Source organism: Macadamia integrifolia, chromosome 7, assembly GCF_013358625.1.
Source record: "Macadamia integrifolia cultivar HAES 741 chromosome 7, SCU_Mint_v3, whole genome shotgun sequence".
Classification (NCBI taxonomy): domain Eukaryota; kingdom Viridiplantae; phylum Streptophyta; class Magnoliopsida; order Proteales; family Proteaceae; genus Macadamia; species Macadamia integrifolia.
Genome location: NC_056563.1, coordinates 19,575,573 through 19,596,164, shown reverse-complemented (window position 1 = coordinate 19,596,164; position 20,592 = coordinate 19,575,573). Strand labels below are relative to the sequence as shown.

Below are 20,592 nucleotides of genomic sequence, written 5' to 3'. Positions count from 1 at the left end.
GTGAATGTTTTCATATATAAACTAATGAACACTAACGACAGTTAGGTTTCACCTTTATATATGATCTCCACTAGCGGAACAAGGGAAGGGTATTCTCGACTTCATCCAATAAAGAGATGTTTTGAAACCTTAGGATGGTGGTTGAAACCTACATTACATAATGTAGGAAAACTTGGCTTTAGATTTTTTTTTTGTTGGAAGAGATTAAGAGACTAGAGAGTAAGAAGACGAATAAGAAGGGGTTTAAATGAACCTGGGATCTAATATCCCCAAGTCAAATGTATGTTATCCTTCTATCTTAGCTCATACCAATATACAAATTTGTTAAATCAGCCCTTATCAAAGGATCTGGTTCCTCTGTGGCACAATAGGGGTGGCAGCAAACATACGATAACCTGGAACATCTGAGCATGGCCCCAACACAAGGCCTCATGCCTCGAAGTGCTCCAAGTCATCGATGTGCATTGTCACCTCTGTTGCACCATAAAGGAGCCCCACCTCTTACCAAACGGTTTTGCCTTCATTTTTTTTTTTTTTTTTTTTTTTTTTTTTTTTTTTTTTTTTTTTTTTAATTTATGATTTTGCCTTCACTATGGATCCATACCGATATTTGAAAATTGAAACCACGATTGATAAGTATCAGACATGTTGGGGGTAAAATGACCAACCCACCCCCATTTGCAACAAAGCTCCCATTGGTCCTTACACATACACGAGCCGTGCTCCCCAATAGAAAGCACTTTCCTGAAAATTAAGGAAGAAAGAATGCTAATTGACAAGACACAGCGGGTCCAAAAAGACTACGCTGCCCACTCTCAAGATGTCCGCGCTTGCCATCCCATTGATTGCAAGTGCTGGTGTGTTCGCTATCGGGTAGCATTCTCTCACGCCAAAAAAAAATATATATCCAACTTCCAACACCCTCTTATCATTTAGGACATGTTTTGATAAGTTTATAAGGCGCCAACAAAAATCAGGGGCCATAAGATGCGTCAATTTGAAATAATCACCGTCCCAGCATCATAACCGGGGCCTTGATAGGTCATGAGGCAGGAAAGATTCTAAACCAACGGTCCACATTTGACTTGCCTTTTTGTTCATGGAAGAGTTAGCTTCCAAAAAACCATGGAGCTAAATGATCCATAAGAGTATGTTTGGTCCGTTAATTCAACCGAACATCTTTCTATGGATTCACGATTCTGAATAAAAAAATTTGTTTGGTTGTGAGGGTAATCCATGGAATCAAGGTAATTCTTGGAATATCCTATTTCTACTAAAATTTGACCCATCTCATAATTAACCTAAATAGGTTAACTCATATTTAAGTCACTAATTCAAGGGCTGATATAAATAGCTTGATTCTAAGAGAATCAGAAAAATTGGGTTTCAATCACTGTTAGCAAAAATGCGTTTAAAACTCTATTTTAAACATATTCTAGTTTTTTACAATTCAAAATACATTTTTCCATTTACTTCCCAAAGGTAATTGAAAAAACTTCAAACGACAAGTATTCCCGTTCTAAACACGTTCCCCTTTTTTGGTCTTTTTTAAGACTTAACGTGTTGAGCATAATGTCTACATTATTAACCATATTTATCTTTCTCTCCCGAACTTTGATCGACTTGATTCTTTTGCCGACTTGAAATTAACTCAATGGTCTATATTTCTCATGATATCACCTTCAACTCAACATCAATGTATGGACCCCAAAAGTGATATACAAACTGATGCATTTACTGAAAAATGTTTCTAAAGTGATGACTCCCAATTCAAACTGAATATACATTACTCAAAGCGTATGTTGGCTATGTTGACAACAATGAACAACATCATAGCCAAGCCACATTGCTCAATAAAACTTGGACATGTGTGGTGTATGAATTCAAACTTGGTGTTGGATGATATTCAATTATATATCATAAAACTTATAATTGGACGTGAGATATATATGCAATAGTGTTGGATATTGTAGTTGTTTTAAACATTAGATGTATGTATTCATATAATGATTCATTAATTTATATGAGTATACTATCATTTTTTGGCCCGATTTAAAACCCAATCCGTGCCGTCCGATTTTGCTTTTGATGCCGTTACGTTTCAACTTGTTCATCGGACGACTTCTCATAGACGAACCTCGAAGGTGAGTAGACTTTTCTGTTCGTGCCCTCCCGTTCCTCCTCCTCCTCCTCCTTCTTCTTCTTCTTCCATAATGTAAAACTAACACGTTTTCCTTTTCTTCTTCTTCTCTGCGCAAGATAACCTAATCGTGGAAAGTGTTTTTTGGCTTCTTCACACCATTGGAATCCGGTAGTTGCAGGGTTGTAAAGAGAGGTATGGTTCTTCTTCTTCAAACCTAAATCCAAAACCCTAAATTTGGGGATTTTTTTTTTATTATTTATGTTTGCTTATGATGTTTGTTATATTTGTTAGTAAGTTCTAAGAAATTATTAATGGGTATCTTTAATTTTCATCGAAATCACTCTCTATTGTTGTTTTCATGTTTCCCATCATATGAGTTAGCCAGTTAGGTACCTTTTTTGGTGAAGAATTACTGTTATTTAAATTGAGATAATTGATCTTGGGTATTTGCCAGAATGAGCTAAAAGCTATGTAAGTGCCATTTATGGAGTAGTCTCATCCTTTTACGTCCTTGATTCTGCATTTTTGTTTTGGGTAGTTCATTCATTGCTTGATATTAGTAGCCTGTGCTCTGTAGCTTTCTCTAAAAATGTAGAATCTAGTGAATAGTTGAATTTTTTATTCATTGCTTTGAATTTGTGGCTTACAATGTTTGAGATCTTTTCTGTTTTTTTCTTGTGCTTTGGCTTTCTATCAAATTGAATTTAGTTTCGTCACCTCGTTTGTGTTGTGGTTTCTCTAATCATTGGGAAAAATCAACTTCAAATTGTTATGTTATTCAGTATTTTATCCTAGTCTCAAGGATGGGCTGAAATCATGTAATTATAGTAAGATTTCTGCTACCCTGACCAATGGGAATTCAATCCTTCCTATGCCTTCACTAGGTTGTGTGGTCAGCATGATGAGGCAGAAAATCAAGAACTTCCACAGGGTCATTTTACCACAAATTTCATGTCAACTAGGCTGGGGAAGCTCCAACTCCCTCATCTCTTCTAGTGTCCTCTCAAAGTACTTTTTTGTAATTGGAACTGATGAGAATGAGTATATATTGAACTAGTTCTTAAGCTACTATGATGATTATGCTAATCATAAAGCTTTCACAGCAAACCTGACTATTGCACCATCTAACCAGAAAACTAATGTTAATCGTTACCTCCAACTCTCAGTTATTGTTGAACAGATGCGAAGGCTTTAATATGACAAGTTGATGTTGTAGTGTTGTAAGTCCAACCCTCCTCCCTCTCACCACCACCATTTGCTCATATTCAACTCACATGATCTAGTGCCAGGTAGAGACAAGTCTATATAGTAACTATGTCAATAACATCCAAAATTCTAACATTGACATCATTCCATCACCTAGATTGTATACTGTTATCATCAACTATGATTGTTGGTCGTCATTGGTTGCCTCTCTAATGTGGGAGATTGTATCTTAAGCAATATTTTTAGATGACAAAAGTAACATTTCAATATGTAGGTACAACTTGGTTCCTATAGATCTACATTCTACATTTCAATATGTAGTACACTCAATTACTCTTAATTTTTTGTGAAACCGGAAATGCAATATTTTTTGTTGTGATGTATTTTTGGTCTCAAATGTTGCTCCAATTACTGAAAATATTAGCATGGACTATGCAATTTATTATTTTTTAATTGAATTGTATATTTTGCGATTACAATGGAGTTTAATGCTGGCTATAAGAGGCGCAGGAAAATAATTAGCTTTACGATACCTGTTGTTGTTATAGCAATATATCAGTATAGGAAACAGTTTCTCACCAAAGAGCCATATCATTGTGAAACTCTACGTGGTATTGTTGAGGCAGAGAGAATTATCGGCCGAACTGACAAAACCTGTCGAGAGAAAATAAGATTGAGCAAGAATGCATTTTCAGTTAGTTTTGGGTGTAATCATTAAATTGTATCTAATGCTATTGAAACCTTGAAGTACCGCAACTCATCATCGAATAACAAGTAATCATGAAAGATTTAACCCTTACTTAAAGGACTGGATCAGAATCATAGATGGATCACATACCTCTGCGTGGGTGCCTGTTAGCCAACATCAAAGATTTCATGATAGGAAGGGTAATATTTCTCAAAATATTCTTGCTGCTTTTTTTTTTGGTAGAATTACTGCCTTTGACTTTGCCATGAAATTTATGTTTATTCTTTTTAGTTGGGAAGGGTCAGCATAATATGCCCGGGTTTTAGATAATTCCTTGCATAGAGAAGGGGAAGGGAAGTTCGTGGTGCTTTGAGGTAAGTATTTTCTCGTTGATGTTGGGTATGCTAGCCAAATGGGCTTCTTGAGACCATACTGAAACATTCTATACCACCTCAAGGAGTGAAAAAATTGCAATCATTCACCATTTGATAAAAAAGAATCGTTTAACCTGAGACATTCTCAATTGAAAAATGTAATGGAACGTTAATTTTCCCTTTTGAAGTCAATATTCAAGATCTCGAAAAAACAAATCAAAATATTCAATATTCAAGATCTCGAAAAAACAAATCAAAATATTCTTACCAGACACAAGCAAGAATTTTACTAGCATGTGTGCTATTGTACAACCACATTCTTACATAGAATAATGTTGAAGAAGAAGAGCAATTCTTTGCGTAAGAGGAGGAAGAAACTAGTACTAGTACCCAATCAACAATTGATGAATCAAATGAAGAAGGTGTTAAAGATGATAATAGTACTGAAGAGGAGCATGAACATGAGAATATTGATTGGGATCACTTCCAAGAAGATAAAATGTGGGTTGATTGGATGGTTGGAGATGACGAGTATGAAGAGTACGATGATGATGATATGTCTTACTAAGGCCCTCTTTGGTATCATTTTTCTTTTTTATTTTTGTTCATAAAAATGGTTTTGGTTGCATTTGGTATCATTTAAGGAGTTTGTTTCTATTTTAAAAAATTTGGTAAAACACACAAACCAAAAAGAGATCAAGAGTCATTTATGTGTTTTGGCCAAAATTAATTTTTAGTTATTTTTGCGCTGGACTTTAATGAACAGCCCCTTGCCCCCTCTTCTTCCATCCAAAGTGGAGAAAGAGTTATAAGAAATATGGGTAAAGGGAATATCTCTTAACCCATTTCTTCAAAAAACCATTTTGCATATAGGGATACTAAACTATTTCTCACAAAAAACAATTTTATTAAGTGGTTACCAAACCATTTTTATGTTTTGATAAAAATGGTTTTCATTAATGATTTTTGTTAAATAAGTAAAAATCAAAAATAAAAATGATACCAAAGAGGGTAAGATTGAGTTTACTGTGAACTATTTCTTTTAAAAAACTTTTGACTGCAGTTATGTTTGTAATTTGTGTTTCTTGAATTTAAGTTTTATGTGAACTATTTATTGTTTTCAATTATGGGATGACTATATAACAACATTTTTTTTTTTGTACTCATTTGGATTTTCCAATTACGATTCTGTTATTATTTTTTAGTATCTCATTATTAGACTCACAATGTATTATTATGTTGTGTATTTTTAGCTGTTGCAATGAACACAACAGGGGAATCACATACTAGGCTATGATATAGCTTCATGGCCCAGTGAAATCTCACATTACATGTTGGAGAGTCTCTTAGGACAACATAGAAGTGGAAGGGCTGGAGATAATGGCTTGAGAAAAGATCAATGGATTGCAATTTCCAATACACTTAAAGAGAAATTCTTCACAACATATAAATGAGAACAATGTAGAAATCATTACAGAATTTGGAAGCAAAGGCTTAAAGCATTAGGAGACCTATAAAAGCAAAATGGATCAGGATGGAATGTTTCGAAAATGAGATTTGATGCACCTCAACATATCTGGATTGAATTTAGGGTAATATTGAATTTGTGAATTTAATATCTACATAAATTTAATCATTTATTTTATTTACAACATAACATTCTTGACATTGTGTTTTGTATTGGTGGTTTGGTAGAAAAAGGAACATAAATATTGGAAAGAACATAAAATGCTTCCAATTCACTTGGAGGTTGGACTTTGATTGAGGAACGAGATTGCAAATGGGGAATGATTCAACAGTCCTATCTGAAGTGACAACAGAAGTTGTAATGGACATTACTGGTACACAGGTTGAGGGCTTAGGGAATAATGATGTTGAAGGTGAATATCCAAACTTTGAAGCTGAAGAATGTGTTTCTTGCACTCCCGTGGGTAGTACCAGTCGTAGTGGAGGAAGACCTCGTGGATCTGTCAATAGCGGTAGAGATAAAAGGAATAAGGGGGGAGCTGAAAAGCTATCAATTCCATTAAAATCTATAGCAAATTCAATCAAGAAGATGGTCATGAATGTATCCCATGATGAATTTAGCAGAGCTTTAGTTGATGCAATTGATGCTATTCTAGTTACTGATTTCCATAAAAGATGGAAGGCAAAAGAATTTTTTATGGAAAAAAGGAATTCAACCATTTTGTTTATGCAAACAAGTATGGAAGAGAGGAGATATGTGTTAGAAATGTATGTGCCATATATGTTTATGGTTTGTGGACAAATGTTATGTTTTATTAGACGACATGATCTTCTGCAGGTTTAATGCATGTTATACTAATATTTACGCTTTCTCAGGTGTATATTATTGATGGGATGTGTAGGTTTTTCCATCCACTTAATGGACGTATGATGCTGGCTATGGATGGGCTAAATTTTTTTTTTAATGATGCATGAGGTGGTATACGCAAATGATTCTCTAAAATGTAGCATGCGTAGTTTAAAATCTTGCTATTTTCTGTATGAGTATGTGACTGTTTGGAAAAATGATAGTTTCTCCATATTATATGCCCATGAAATGTGCAAAAAAAATTTCAGATGCTATGGTGGTATATAGCCACAGCCATAATGCTCATTCTCTCTGCCCATTCTTTGCCTTTTGTCTATTATCTTCTTTTACTCCTTTAGCCAATGCCTTATTGGGTGAAGCAATTAACTTGATGGACCGGATGTATGGCACTAGTTATTTGTGGTGTTTGAGGTGGACATTTTTCCATTTTGTGATTGAATATGGATTTAGAGGTTGTGGAGTTTAGCTATGGAGATAGAACAATAATTTTTGCATTCTATATCAAGAGCTGTTCATTGAGCTGTATTAAGCCACGAGGAGTGTAATAACTGCAAAACGCCAACCCAGTTTTCCCTCAGGAAGAGCTGGAGAAGGCCAAAGAAGTCTAGAAGAACAATGAAAGGAGCTACTGAGAGCGTATTCATTAGTTACAACACTAATGAAGATGTACTTGGATTAATGTACTAATTAACCATATCAATTCGGAGTGCTAAATCTTTTTTTATTTTTTATTATGTCAATGGCTCATTTAATAGTGATTGATTTATCTGTGATATGACTAGCATTTGAAAACCTGTCTCAAGGTGTTGTAAATGCAAGAGAAAACCTCAGTATGACCAAGTACACGAGCTGGTCTTGCCTGTAGAAACATAAAACATGAAACACATTAATCCTCAACCTCTATGTGCATGTGTCTGTGTGTGTGTCTGGAATACAAACCTATCCATGCTTACTTATACGAAAAATTCATTTTGGGGAGTAGGCATTATTGTTTTAAAAAAGGAAAATTTTCTTCCCACCCTTGTTTAATGATTTAAACTAAATTATTGGTGCTTGATTTTAGTCCCCTTCTAGTGAGACCATGTCTATCTTCGTAGTGGTGTTCCAAGTAGAGCCAAAGACATTGTTCCAAATTATTGGGTTCTTGATTTTGTTGTTCATTTTGCAGATAAAATATGTTATCAAGCAATGCTAGTGAAACCAATAGCTCCCAAGTTCCACTAATGTATAGGAACTTAAGATATGCCTATCAGAAAAGGGCAACAGTTAGAATTTCTGATTCCATCTGGAACATGAATAAACTATATTACTGTCGCCCGAAAGTCCTAAAAGGACGTTGTGGCTTCTTCTCTCGTTGTGAACTTGTGGATGCACCAAATAGGTTTACTATGACCAGAGATGCTACCCAAACTATTGTAGATGAAAGAAATGTACAAATGGAGAAAGATGAATAAAGAGCTGAAAAATCTTACTGAAAAGAGATCTGAAGTATGAAGAATATTTTGAATGTGATGGGTCATATTGTAAAACTATACTAGTAGTGCTTTTATATATTTGAGTAGATATGCTAGTATGTGTTTTAGTTTATGAAGAACTATATGGTTCCTTACTATTAATCCATAAGAATTTTGATTCTATATATTTTGCAAGTATGTGCTTTAGTTTATGAAGAACTATATGGTTCCTTAATATTAATCCATGGAGAATTTTGGTTCTATATATTTTGTAAGTACGTGTTTCATAAGCTATCTATGCGTACCTATATGAAAAAAAATGAACTTATCATTTGTTCAACCAAATGACTTAAAAGCAATTTAATTACCCACATTTCTATTTCGGGAGATGCCATTGTTATTTATTATATTAAAAACTCACTAATGAACTTTTTTTCTTCTTTTTGTAAGAACCCACTTATAAATTTCAATTATAGTTACATTGGGAAATTGATATTTAAGGATATATGTTAGATTTTATATCTATTTTATTATATTTAAGTTTCAAAATGAAGTATTTCTTTTGTGTTTTGATTGTCTTGTTATGGGGTCAAGATGGTGAAAAATGGTCAATAACATCCTATGAAAGCGCTAAATTCCATTCATGGGCATTATCATGAGTGGAGAGGTGGGCAAAGAAAATTGATTGGGATTAATCTCATTTATGAAATTACTTCTTAATTCATGCCATAGGTTATTGCCAAATAGAAGTAAATGGTCAATGTCATTATATGGGTGCCTTAAAGTCCATTCATGGTCACTACCATGAGTGGGGAGGTGGGCTAAGGAATTGATTGGGATTAATTCAATTTATTGAATTAATTCCCAATTCATGTCCATATGACATTATTCTTCAATTAACTTGCCATTAGTTGGAGGTTACTCTTGGGGAATCCAAGAAGGTGCAAGGGTTGATTTTGAGTCTATATAAACCCAACCAAATACCTTTCAGATATAGACATTAACACATTGATATTCCATCCATTTCTACTTATTGTAATCATACAAGTTTTCTCTTCCTTCCATTTTCTCTAAGTCTTGTGTAAGGTTAAAGGGGGATGCTGTGCTGTAGCTTTTTGCTCCTAGAAGGGACAAGAAGAACTGCCTCATCTTATAATGGGAGGTTGTTTTATCTAGGAGGTAGAGGTGCAGAACAACTCTTGGCAGTAGAGGGCATCAATTACCATAAAGTCAGTACTACAAATGTGATTCAACCTCTACTCTATTCAAAGCTTCTTCAGTTGTGGTGGTGATTCAATATCTATTTTAAGTATTTTCTCATCTCATTTCAGTTAAGGATCAACACTACGACAACATTGTTCTACTGCAAAAGCTTTGTATTTCAATTTGTATTTTGTAAGAAATTGTAATACAATTACCAATAAGTTTAAGGTAATTGATTGTTGTAAGATCCCATGGCTAATCTTGGAGATGCAAGCCTCAACAGAGGTGATGATTCCAACAACAATGATGGTCATTCAATCACTATCATAGGTGTTGCTTCGAGCAACAATGTCATTGATAGAACTATCAACGTACGAGATCCTTCAAACATCAATGTTGAAGGAACAATCAACAATCAAGGAGGCAAGGTTCATGTCAGCCACAATGGTAAGGGGATTCCTCATTTATCCACCATTGATTCAATTCCTACCAATGTTATCCCGTTGATAACTGATCTTATTCCGGATTTGGTTAAGATGAAGATTATCACTAAATTTGACAAAGTTGAGCAGTTTGAAGGTCAAAACTTTAAACGGTGGAGGCAAATGATGTTGTTTGCATTAGACAAAATTGGGATGGTATTTGCTTTGATTGAACCCATGCCGGAAAAAAGCAATGATCCTGTAAAGGAGGGCAAAAGGGTGGCTTGGATTCAAGCGGATTACCAATGTAAAAATCGAATATTGAATACATTATCCAATGAATTATACCAAGTGTATAGTTTATTGGAGTATGTGATTTCGATTTAGAATGCTTTGGTAAACAAATACTCTCTAGAAGATGCTGGCTCAAAAAAGTACTTGGTGGCTAACTTTTTAAATTTTACTATGAAGGATAGTGCCATCATTCCCAACTAAATTGATAAATTTCAAATCTTGGTTGGAAAGCTAGCGAAGGAAAAAATGGTTCTACCAGAAGAATTTGTGACCAGTGCCTTGATTGAAAACCTTCCATCTACTTGGGATGCTTTCAAGTTGTTAATGAAACACAAGAAGACGAAGTTGACCTTGGACTAGTCGATTGTAAGGATCAAAATTGAAGAAAATAATCGAAACAAGGACAAGAGTGAAAAAGACCATGAGGAGAAACGTTTAAAAGCGAACTTGGTAGAAACCAACAAACAAGATAAGAAAAGGAAGAACCGTCAAAACAATGATGAGTCTTCTTTTAAGAAGAAGAAAATCACTTGATATGTGTGCGGTAAGCCAAGGCACTTCAAGAAAGATTTTCGATTCAAAAAGAAAAAATCTGAAAAGGTGAACCTAGTTGAAGACAACGTCTTTATAACTATGGTCACAGAAGCAAATTTGGTTAGAAAGCCAAAGGATTGGGTATTGGATACCGGTGCTACAAGACACATTTGTAGTGATCTAAAGATGTTCTCCTCTTATTCTATGAGGATGGGAGATGAAAAGGTATTCATAGAAAATTTTCAAAGTGCCCCTATTATGGAGAAAGGAAAAGTAATGTTGAAGCTCACTTTAGGGAAGACTATGGTTCTCACCAATGTCCTCCATGTGCCGGACATTAGGTGTAATTTAATTTCAGTTCCTTTGCTTAATAAAGTAGGAATAAAATTAGCTTTTGAGAGTGATAAGACGGTTATCACTAAGAACAATGTATTTGTGGGGAAGGGATACCTTAGTGAGGGGTTATTGTATTAAGCGTTGAAAATGTTGTAATTGATAAAGCTAATACTTCTTCTGCTTACATTATTGTCCCTACTATTTCTTTTGATCTGTGGCATGGTAGATTGGGTCATAGTAGTGTGAAGTACATCACCAAACTATCCAAGTTAAACATGATTTCCAATAAGGTGGAACCCCCTATGAACAAGTGTACAACTTGTGTAGAGGCAAAGTTAACCAAAAAGCCTCATAAAACTGTGGATAGAAAGAGTGATCTCTTGAAATTGATCCATAGTGACTTGAGTGACTATAAGTCATATGAATTTAGGGGAAGAAACAACTATGTCATAACCTTCGTAGATGACCACACCAGGTATACCATGATTTATTTACTCAAATCAAAGGATGAGGTCGGAAAGTGATTTATATCTTACAAAAAGAAGTTGAAAATCAACTTTACAAGAAGGTTAAAAGACTTAGAACTGATAGAGGGACTGAGTATTTTAATCTTGAAAAGTTTTGTGACGAAAATGGAATTATCCATGAAACAACCGCTCCATACTAACCGGAATCCAATGAGGTTGCTAAAAGGAAAAATAGATCTCTTAAAGAGATGATGAACTCTATGTTATTGAGTTCAAGTGTACCACTTGATATGTGGGGGAAAGCCATGTTAACGGCATGTTATCTATCAAATAGAATCTCACATAACAAAACTGGTATGATTCCATTTGAGAAATGGTTTGGAAGGAAACCAAGTCTAAAACACTTGCAAATTTGGAGTTGTGTTGGCTAAGGAATTATTACCGGATACTAAGAAAAGAAAATTGAAACAAAAAACATGTGATTGTGTGTTTTTGGGGTATGTTACAAATAGTACTACATACCGGTTCATGGTGATTAAAGTCATGGATGATGTTATTGAAATAAATAACATCATAGAATCAAGGGATGTTGAGTTCTTTGAAAATATATTTCCCTTTAAGTCCAACTTACCTACAAGTAAGGATAGTCAATTGACTTATGAAAAAATTGAGTCAAATGAAAGGGTTACTAATTAAGAATTGGATAATGGTGATGGAAGTCTACTAAGGATGAGCAAGCGACTCAAAAGACCCAAATATTCGAATGATAAGTGGCTTATCTATTTAGTAGACAATGATCCTCTTACATACAAATGGGCTATTACATCATCATATGCCATCTTTTGGAAGGATGCAATCAAGAGTGAACTAGATTCAATCTTGGAGAATAATACTTGGGAATTGGTAAATTTACCAATTGGTTTTAAAACTTTGGAAACCAAGTGGATATTTCAAAAGAAACTAAAAAGTGATGGGTCACTTGATCGTTTCAAAGCCAGACTTATAGTCAAAGGGTTTAGGTAAAAGCCTAACATTGATTACTTTGACACATTTGCCCCAGTTTCTAGAATTGCCATAGTAAGGGTTATGTTAGCAATGACTTCAATACATAACCTGGTCAACTATCAAATGGATGTGAAAACGACATTTCTAAATGGGGACTTAGAGGAGGAAATTTACATTAAGCAACAAGAAGGTTGTGTTTTATATGGACAAGAGTAAAAAGTTTGTAAGCTTCAAAAATCTTTATATGGATTGAAGCAGGTGTCAAAGCAATGGCATGAAAAATTAGACAAAGTTTTAATTTCAAATGATTTCATTGTGAACGACGTTGAAAGGTACTTATATAGCAGGTTTCATGGTGGTAAGAGCGTATTCATATTGCTATTTGTAGATGATATGCTGATAATGAGAACAAACTTGGAAATAGTGAATCAAGCTAAGAAACTTTTTATGTCTAGTTTTGACACAAAGAACTTAGGAGAGGTTGATATGATCCTTGGGATCAAGATCATCAAGTAAGAATAATATTTCACTATCCCAAGCACATTATATAGAAAATATACTTAAAAAGTATGGGCACCATGAAGTTTCAGCAGTGAAAACATCTTTTGAAATGGGATGTCATTTGAAAAGAAACTTGGGTGAACCAGTGAATCAAAAAAGGTATGCACAAATTATTGGTTTAGTCACATATCTAATGAATTGTACGTGTTCTGATATTACTCTTGCAGTAGGAAAGTTGAGTCAACATACTCACAATCCAAGTAAGGAGCATTGGAGCTTGGTTGATAGGTTGTTGAGGTACCTAAAAGGTACTATAAACTATACTTTGCACTATAGTGGTAAACCAGCGGTGTTGGAAGGGTACTGTGATGCAAATTGGATCTCAGATACAAATGAGTCCTTAGCTACTAGTGGATATGTATTTACACTAGTAGGCAGTGCCATCTCATGGAAATTCACAAAGCAATCTTGTGGGATGGGTTTTACCATGGAAGCTGAGTTCATAGCCTTAGAAAAGGCAGGAATGGAAGCCAAATGGCTTATAAACTTAATGGCGGATATTCCATTATGGTAAAAATCGACGCTATCGATATCAGTACATTGTGATAATCAAGTGACTATACATCTAGCCAAGAACTGGATATACAATGGTAAAAAGAAGCACATACCCCTAGACACAATCTCATGAGACAGTACATATATCAAGGAACGATAGCTATCATTATGTGAAGTCAGAAAGTAACAAAACTGACATGTTCACAAAGCCTATGTCTGTCAAGAACTTGTGTAGTGCATCTACAATAATGGAGTTGATGCCCAATCCTTAAATCATGTGATGGACACCCTATCTATGTGAAGAGGCTTAATGCCTAAATTAGGTTCAAGGGGTACAAACAAAGTTATGGAATGACTAGTTCAGTACTAGTGGTTATTTAAGTATTCATTCCAAGATGTAGATGGTGATGGTAGTACCACAACAAGGAGAAAGGTTGAGCGGTAAAGCTCTTAATTAGTCCAATCCCAAGAAATGTGGGGGTGTGTTAATTGTGGTGCACATCGGGGACTAACCTAAGTGAATGTAGGGGGTGTGGCCACCGTCGATGAGAACTTATAGGCAAGTTCTCTAAACATTCATAGATCCAAGATAAAAGACATGGCCGGTTCAAAAGTCTAAAGTGATTATATGATGGGTAGCTCAAAAAGTTGACTTATGAGATGTGGTTGATGGGTTCGTCAGCTACACCAATGAAGAAAGATTCAAGGAGTCTGACTTTACCTGTACTCTATAGCGTGGTTCATTAAACCTAATGTAGGTTCAAGTGCGAAAGACACGTACAACTATGCGTCCTAGAGTGTCTAATACAGTCATAGCACAATTGTCATTCGTGTCATTTGAAACTTGTGGGGGATTGTTAGATTTTATATCTATTTTATTATATTTACGTTTCAAAATGAAGTATTTCTTTTATGTGTTTTGATTGTCTTGTTATGGTGTGGGACCCTTGGAGTCAAGGTAGTGGAAAACAATAACACCCTATGAGAGCCCTAAATTCTATTCATGGTCATTACCATGCGTGGAGAGGTGGGCAAAGAGAATTGATTAAGATTAATTTCGTTTATGAAATTAATTCTTAATTCATACCATAGGTTATTGCCAAATGGAGGTAAATGACCAATGTCATTATATGAGTGCTCTAAAGTCCATTCATAATCACTACCATGAGTGGGAAGGTGGGCTAAGTCCTAAAGTCCATTCATAATCACTATTATGAGTGGGGTGGTGGACTAAGGAATTGATTGGGATTCATTCAATTTATTGAATTAATTCTCAATTTACGTCCATATGACATTATTCTCTAATTAACTTATTATTAGTTGGAGGTTACTCTTGGGGAATTCAAGATGGTGCAAGGGTTGGTTTTGGGTCTATATAAACTCAACCAAATATTTTGCAAATATAGATATTCACACATTGACATTCCATCCATTTCTACTTATTGTAATTATACAAGTATTATCTTCCTTCCATTTTCTCTAAGTCTTGTGTAAGGCTAGAGGGGGGCTGCTGTACTATTGTTTTTTGCTCCTAGAAGGGATTAGAAGAATTACTTTATCTTCTAGTGGGAGGTTGTTTTATCTTGGAGGTAGAGGTGCAAAACAATTCTTAGCAGTAGAGGGCATTAATTACCTTAAAGGCACACTACAAGTGTGACTCAACCTCTACTATGTTCGAAGCTTCTTCAGTTGTGGTGGTGATTCAACATCTATTTCAAGTCTTTTCTCATCTAATTTCAGCTAAGGATCAACACTACGACAACATAGTTTCTATTGCAAAAGCTTTGTATTGCAATTTGTATTTTGTAAGAAATTGTAATAGAAATGCCTAACAGGACATATAATTTTTCTCAAACCTTGTGGTGGTTTTTTATAAACCATCATTCCTTCTAATGGATTTCAAATTACTGATTCAAAATAGTTTAAATTGGAGATAAAGAAGTTCATCGTTGGAACCATTTTTTTTTTTTTTTATAAATTATAAAGGAACAAAATTGAGAGACTAAGGCAAACCAACCCGTTATCCAGGAAGAATCAACAGACGGACTTAAGGTAACGAAACAATTTTCCACTTAAAATCAAATATCAGACCCAAGGTAACCAAGTAGTTCTTCTCCTAAGAAAATTGTTCTAACAAAAACTCTCAAAGAGAATTACATCCAGAATCAAACACATGTACCAACAAAATAATCGAACCAAACATGCACTTAGTAAGGAAAGCACCGGGGTTGACCATTGGTCCACCCATTTGGTTCTCGACGGACCAAACTCCAACGTAGGGGTGTCAACCAGTCGGTCAGGCCGATCTCGGTCGAGCCTAATTTGGCTTGACCACTTGGAAGCCTTATAATGTGAACGCCTGTTTAAGTAAATGGGCATAGCTTTGGGGGACATGGTACGGTTAATAATTGGGTCGGTCGGTCTTGGGCTTTAATCGGGTTACCATAAACGGGCCTTAATCGGGCTATAGACCTATTTAACTTTAAACGGGCTTTAAACAGGTCCTCTTTAAAATTGTTCCATTAAATGTGCTTGAAGAGGAATACAAAAAAAATGAGGCAAAGATGGGCATAGTAAAGAAAAATATCCAATAGTTAAAATGAATTAAGCCAAAGATGCGCAAAGTAACTAAATTACTAAAGTATTCGATCTTTAACCCACGAAACTCGAATCAATTAAACTATGCCTACATAACCCAAGTTTTGTAAGTTCAAATCAATTAAACTATGCATAAAAAAGATTAGGGGTGTCAATTCCTAAACCGAACCGGTAAAACCGGCCGGACCGAACCGACAACAACCCGGACCGAACCGAACCGAAGCCTTATTGGTTCGGTTCGGTTTCAAGTATTGTAACCCCAAAACCAAACCGAACCGCACCGAAAACCGGATGAACCCGAAACCAAACCGAAACCGGCTCAAAACCCAGACCGAAACCGAAACCAAACCGGTAAGAAACCGAAACACTCCAAAATTCATTAAAAAAATTAAAATTTGAATAGTTTTGTATACATTTGTATGGAAAATCGAATTCAAACTAGACCAAAAATCAAAACCAACCCGGTTACAAATCGATTTAAGAAATCGAAGTTCAACAATTCATCATTTGGTTGTTTCCTAATGGCTCCATACCGGTTTAAAAAACCGATCCAAACCGAAATGAACCTAATAAATCCAAACCGGTACCAACCCGAACCCAAACCGCACCGAAACCGATAAATCCTTATTGGGTCGGTTTCGGTCACTTCCAAACTCACACCGAAACCGGTGGAACCGGACCGAAACCGCACCGACCCGGACCGTTGACACCCCTAAAAAAGATGAATGTTCATGTAGTAATTACTACCATCTAAATTGTATATATCACAAACCCTTAGGACTAAATACAAATAGTATTAAAAAAAAAAAAAAAAATACAAGCAGTATTAAAAGGGTCGGGCTAGTTCGGGCTTAAAGGAGTCGATTCAAATCGAGCTTGTAAATGTATCAGGTCAGTCGGGCACCGTCGGACTAGGTGGTTACACCATATACTACCTATTTATAAATGTGTCAGGTTCAACACATTTATTAATCGGGTCAGTCTAAATCAAACCATAAACATATCAGGCTTGATCCGACCTATCGGTGAGAGCGTGGAATTGACACCCCTACTCCAACGTACTTTGGTTAATCATTCTCACTCTGGATTAGGTGATTTACGCATTTACCGTTCTCTTTTTATCTCGACTCCATCTCCGAAACTTCAGCACCAATCTTATTAGAATAATCCTATTGGGAGTGGGAGGAAGAGATCGATGCTGCTGGTTGAATCCACCTCGATCAATAATGGCATATTCGCCCTTACAAAAAAAATAAATAAATAAATAATGGCATATTCGCTATTTTCTGGTGATTCAGGGGCACTTTCAATAACCATCCCAATATAAACCCCGAAGTTGACGTATCGTACATATCTGAGAAGATATGACTCTCTTGTCCTTCATATCTTTATCACCCGTTCACCGCTCTTCAGAAACAAACACATCGAAGTCAAATCTCTGCCGTTCAAAATTTCCTCCACGTCAGCGATCCGCGCATATTGAATCCAACGGTAGAACAAATCCAGCAACAAGGAAACACAAATAGAACACAGTCTCGATTCCTCTATCGGAACCGGTTTAACCCTTCGAAACACGAACCTGGACCGCGGCTCGTGAGTCCTTGCTGGTTGCGGTGAAGCTAGCGCCACTAGAAAAGGAAGGAGGAGAAGAGAGAGAGAAACATGAGCGTTTAGGTTTTCGCATTCCTCTTTCTCTTGCAGTACAGCAGCAGACACGCAGAGGTATAGGAGGAGAAGAAAGGCTATCAATCTCCCCTGCGAACTAGGGTTTTAAATCAGTTTAGGGTTAGGGTTTGTACTTCAATGATTTGTCGAGTGTAGGGTTGAGTTGCTTTCATTCGTTTGGATTTGGAGATGTTGAGGTTGATCCTCTGTGCTAGAGAGTCGTGATAATACCTTAGACTTTCGTGATTTCTGTGCGGTTTAATTTCCTTGTTTTTTTGGTTTTCTGTTGTTGTTGTTGTTGAAATTTAGGGTTTCTGCTCTTTAATGGATGAGGTTTGGGAGAGGGCTGTGGAAACGGCGCTCGACGGCCAAACCGATTGCGCTTCTGCACGTTCCTTAACCCTGGATGGCGCAGTGAAATGCGTACAGGGCCGTCTGCCTCCTCCAATCTTGCTAGAGAAATTTGAGAACCTCGAGCACCTCTCCATTGCAAACGTTGGTGTTTCTTCCCTAGAGAAGTTTCCTCGTCTTCGTCATCTGCAGAAGCTTATCCTCTCTGACAATCGTATTGCTGGCGGCCTTGAATTTCTCGTTGAAGCCGGTCTGGAGTCGCTTCGGGACCTTGATCTCTCTAACAATCGAATCCAATTCCTGGAAGACCTGGCTCCACTTGCGCAGCTTAAGCTTGTCTCGCTCGATCTCTATGAGTGTCCTGTCACGCGGATCAAAGATTACCGATCTAAGGTCTTTGGATTGATCAAATCTCTAAAGTACTTGGACAAGATGGATGCCGATGAGAATGAGCGGCCAGAGTCTGATGAGGAGGAGGAAGATGATGAAGATGACGAAGAGGATGATCCTGGGAGTGGAGAAATTGATGGTGAAGATCGGTCGGGGAAGATGGGTAATGGTGGCAGCGTTGGGGGTGGAAGAGTCCTTGTCGATGTTGATGAGGATGAGGAGAGCGATGCGGACGAAGAGGAGACAGAGATAACCAGAGTCGCGAATGGATCGATTTCGCATCATCAGTCTAATGGCTATCGGGTGGCGGCCTCAACAGACGGAGACGAGGATGAGGAAGATGTAGAAGACGAAGAAGAAGAAGATTTGGGTGAGGAGATTGATGAAGACGATGCTGAAGATGAGGATGTTGTCGAGGTTCATGAGATTGAGGACAGTGATGATGAGGAAGATGGGGTCGAAGAGGATGATGGTGGTGAAGACGAGGATGACGAAGATGAGGTAGAGGACGATGAGGAAGATGCAGAGCCTGGAATTACGGGGCGTCTGACTAGCACCGAAGGTGAGATTGATGGCCATGAACAGGGAGAGGAAGACGAAAATGGAGAGATTGGGGAGGAGGAGCAGGGCGTTGAAGAAGGAGACTATGAAGAAGATGACGGTGACGATGAGGTGAAAACTCTGCTTTTTCTTTCTCTACCTCTGCAAGAGGCTCTTTGTTTATTTTAATTTATTTATTTTTCCTTAGCATGCGTCGCAATTCTTTTATGCTCACTGTGCTTTGGTTCTTGGTTACTGCAGAATTTGTGTTGCCCCAAGGATTTCTTTGTTAAATAACTGGCGGCTTACTTAATTTGTTGAAAGAGTTCCCTTTTGTTGGGGATAGTTGATATGAGCCTCATAATAGTTGCCAATGATTTGTTACCTGGTGTTTCATTGTCTGTTTTAACTCCATTCATTAGTAAAGATTAGTACTTGCATGCTTGTCACAGTTCTGTGTATATATTGGTATAGTATTATGCTGACATTGGTATAGAGGTGGAAGATTGCTTGCTTCTAGTTTGAATGGAAACCTAGCCTGCAGCATAGGCACAGTAGCCATAGCTTTAGCATTATGCAAGGATGGCTCCTTATCTTTTAGGATGTGAGGGAGCTGTAGCCCCTCAATTCTGGGCATCGTCCAATTTATAGCTACTTCTTCCCTGATATATCTTATTACTGCTATTCTTAATAAATAATTAGTAATTTGATTTTCTTCTCTTACACACCTGGTCCACGATTACATAAACAATAGCAAGAAGTAAGGTGCCTATGCTGCCAGTGGAAAGCCTGATGCTTTTGTGTATAATTGATGGCAGTAATTGGAATTTTCATACTCAAAACAGGATGACAAGATTTCATACACACTTAAAAAAATTGAGTTGTCTTTGTTATCAATGAAAGTATTTCTCATGACACTGCTATTTTTTTAATGTTTCTGTAGCTAGTGCTGTTTAGTTAGAATATGTACTTTTTACTTTATTATACCCCTTATTTTTATGTTGGGATTAGTTATTGTAATTCCCCAGATTTTATTCCTTTTTTTGGTAGATCCATTGCTTTGATTTTCAACCTGTAATCCTTATTCTAATGTCCATTATATGTCATTGATCTTTGAGAATTTTATTTTGAGGCAAATCCCTACATGTTGTCATCCGGGGTTTGAAGTATGCAAATGTGTGTTTTGGTGCTTTGGCAATTGCTGTCTTCTGTTTAATGGGAGCAGGGTTGCTTTCCTAATTTATGTAGTATACCCGATGGGGAAAGCAGAAGCTTCTATTGATGAAACTGATTGTCTCATTGGTATAATGATTGGATAGAATTGAGTTTCAGTATTGTGAGTCAGTTGATATCTGTTGGTGATATACTTAATTTCCTGAATTTAATTTAATTTTTGGGAGGTTAATGAGACCCGCATTTGGTTTGGTTTGGTGGTTTCATATTTATTAGTAAGATGCTATGGATAAAAAGGGCACCTTAACTTCCAATGAAGTGAAACAAACTAATGTTTAGCTTTTTCATTTGATTGTGG

The 20,592-nt window shown here is 36.4% G+C and overlaps 1 protein-coding gene and 1 long non-coding RNA gene across 2 annotated transcripts; both read left to right on the top strand.

Annotated features, from left to right (window-relative positions):
• Window positions 1–2,160: 2,160 nt before the first annotated feature.
• LOC122083544 lies at window positions 2,161–6,747 on the top strand. The gene is made up of 3 exons (XR_006141673.1): window positions 2,161–2,335; window positions 5,665–6,003; window positions 6,107–6,747. It is a non-coding gene; the product is annotated as an uncharacterized LOC122083544 (long non-coding RNA).
• A 10,936-nt stretch (window positions 6,748–17,683) lies between these two features.
• On the top strand, window positions 17,684–20,181 carry LOC122083341 (acidic leucine-rich nuclear phosphoprotein 32-related protein-like). The gene is made up of 2 exons (XM_042651100.1): window positions 17,684–17,837; window positions 18,090–20,181. Exon 2 carries the CDS (start codon window positions 18,105–18,107, stop codon window positions 19,248–19,250), a length of 1,146 nt encoding a protein of 381 aa, XP_042507034.1. The 5' UTR covers window positions 17,684–17,837; window positions 18,090–18,104; the 3' UTR covers window positions 19,251–20,181.
• Window positions 20,182–20,592: the final 411 nt, after the last annotated feature.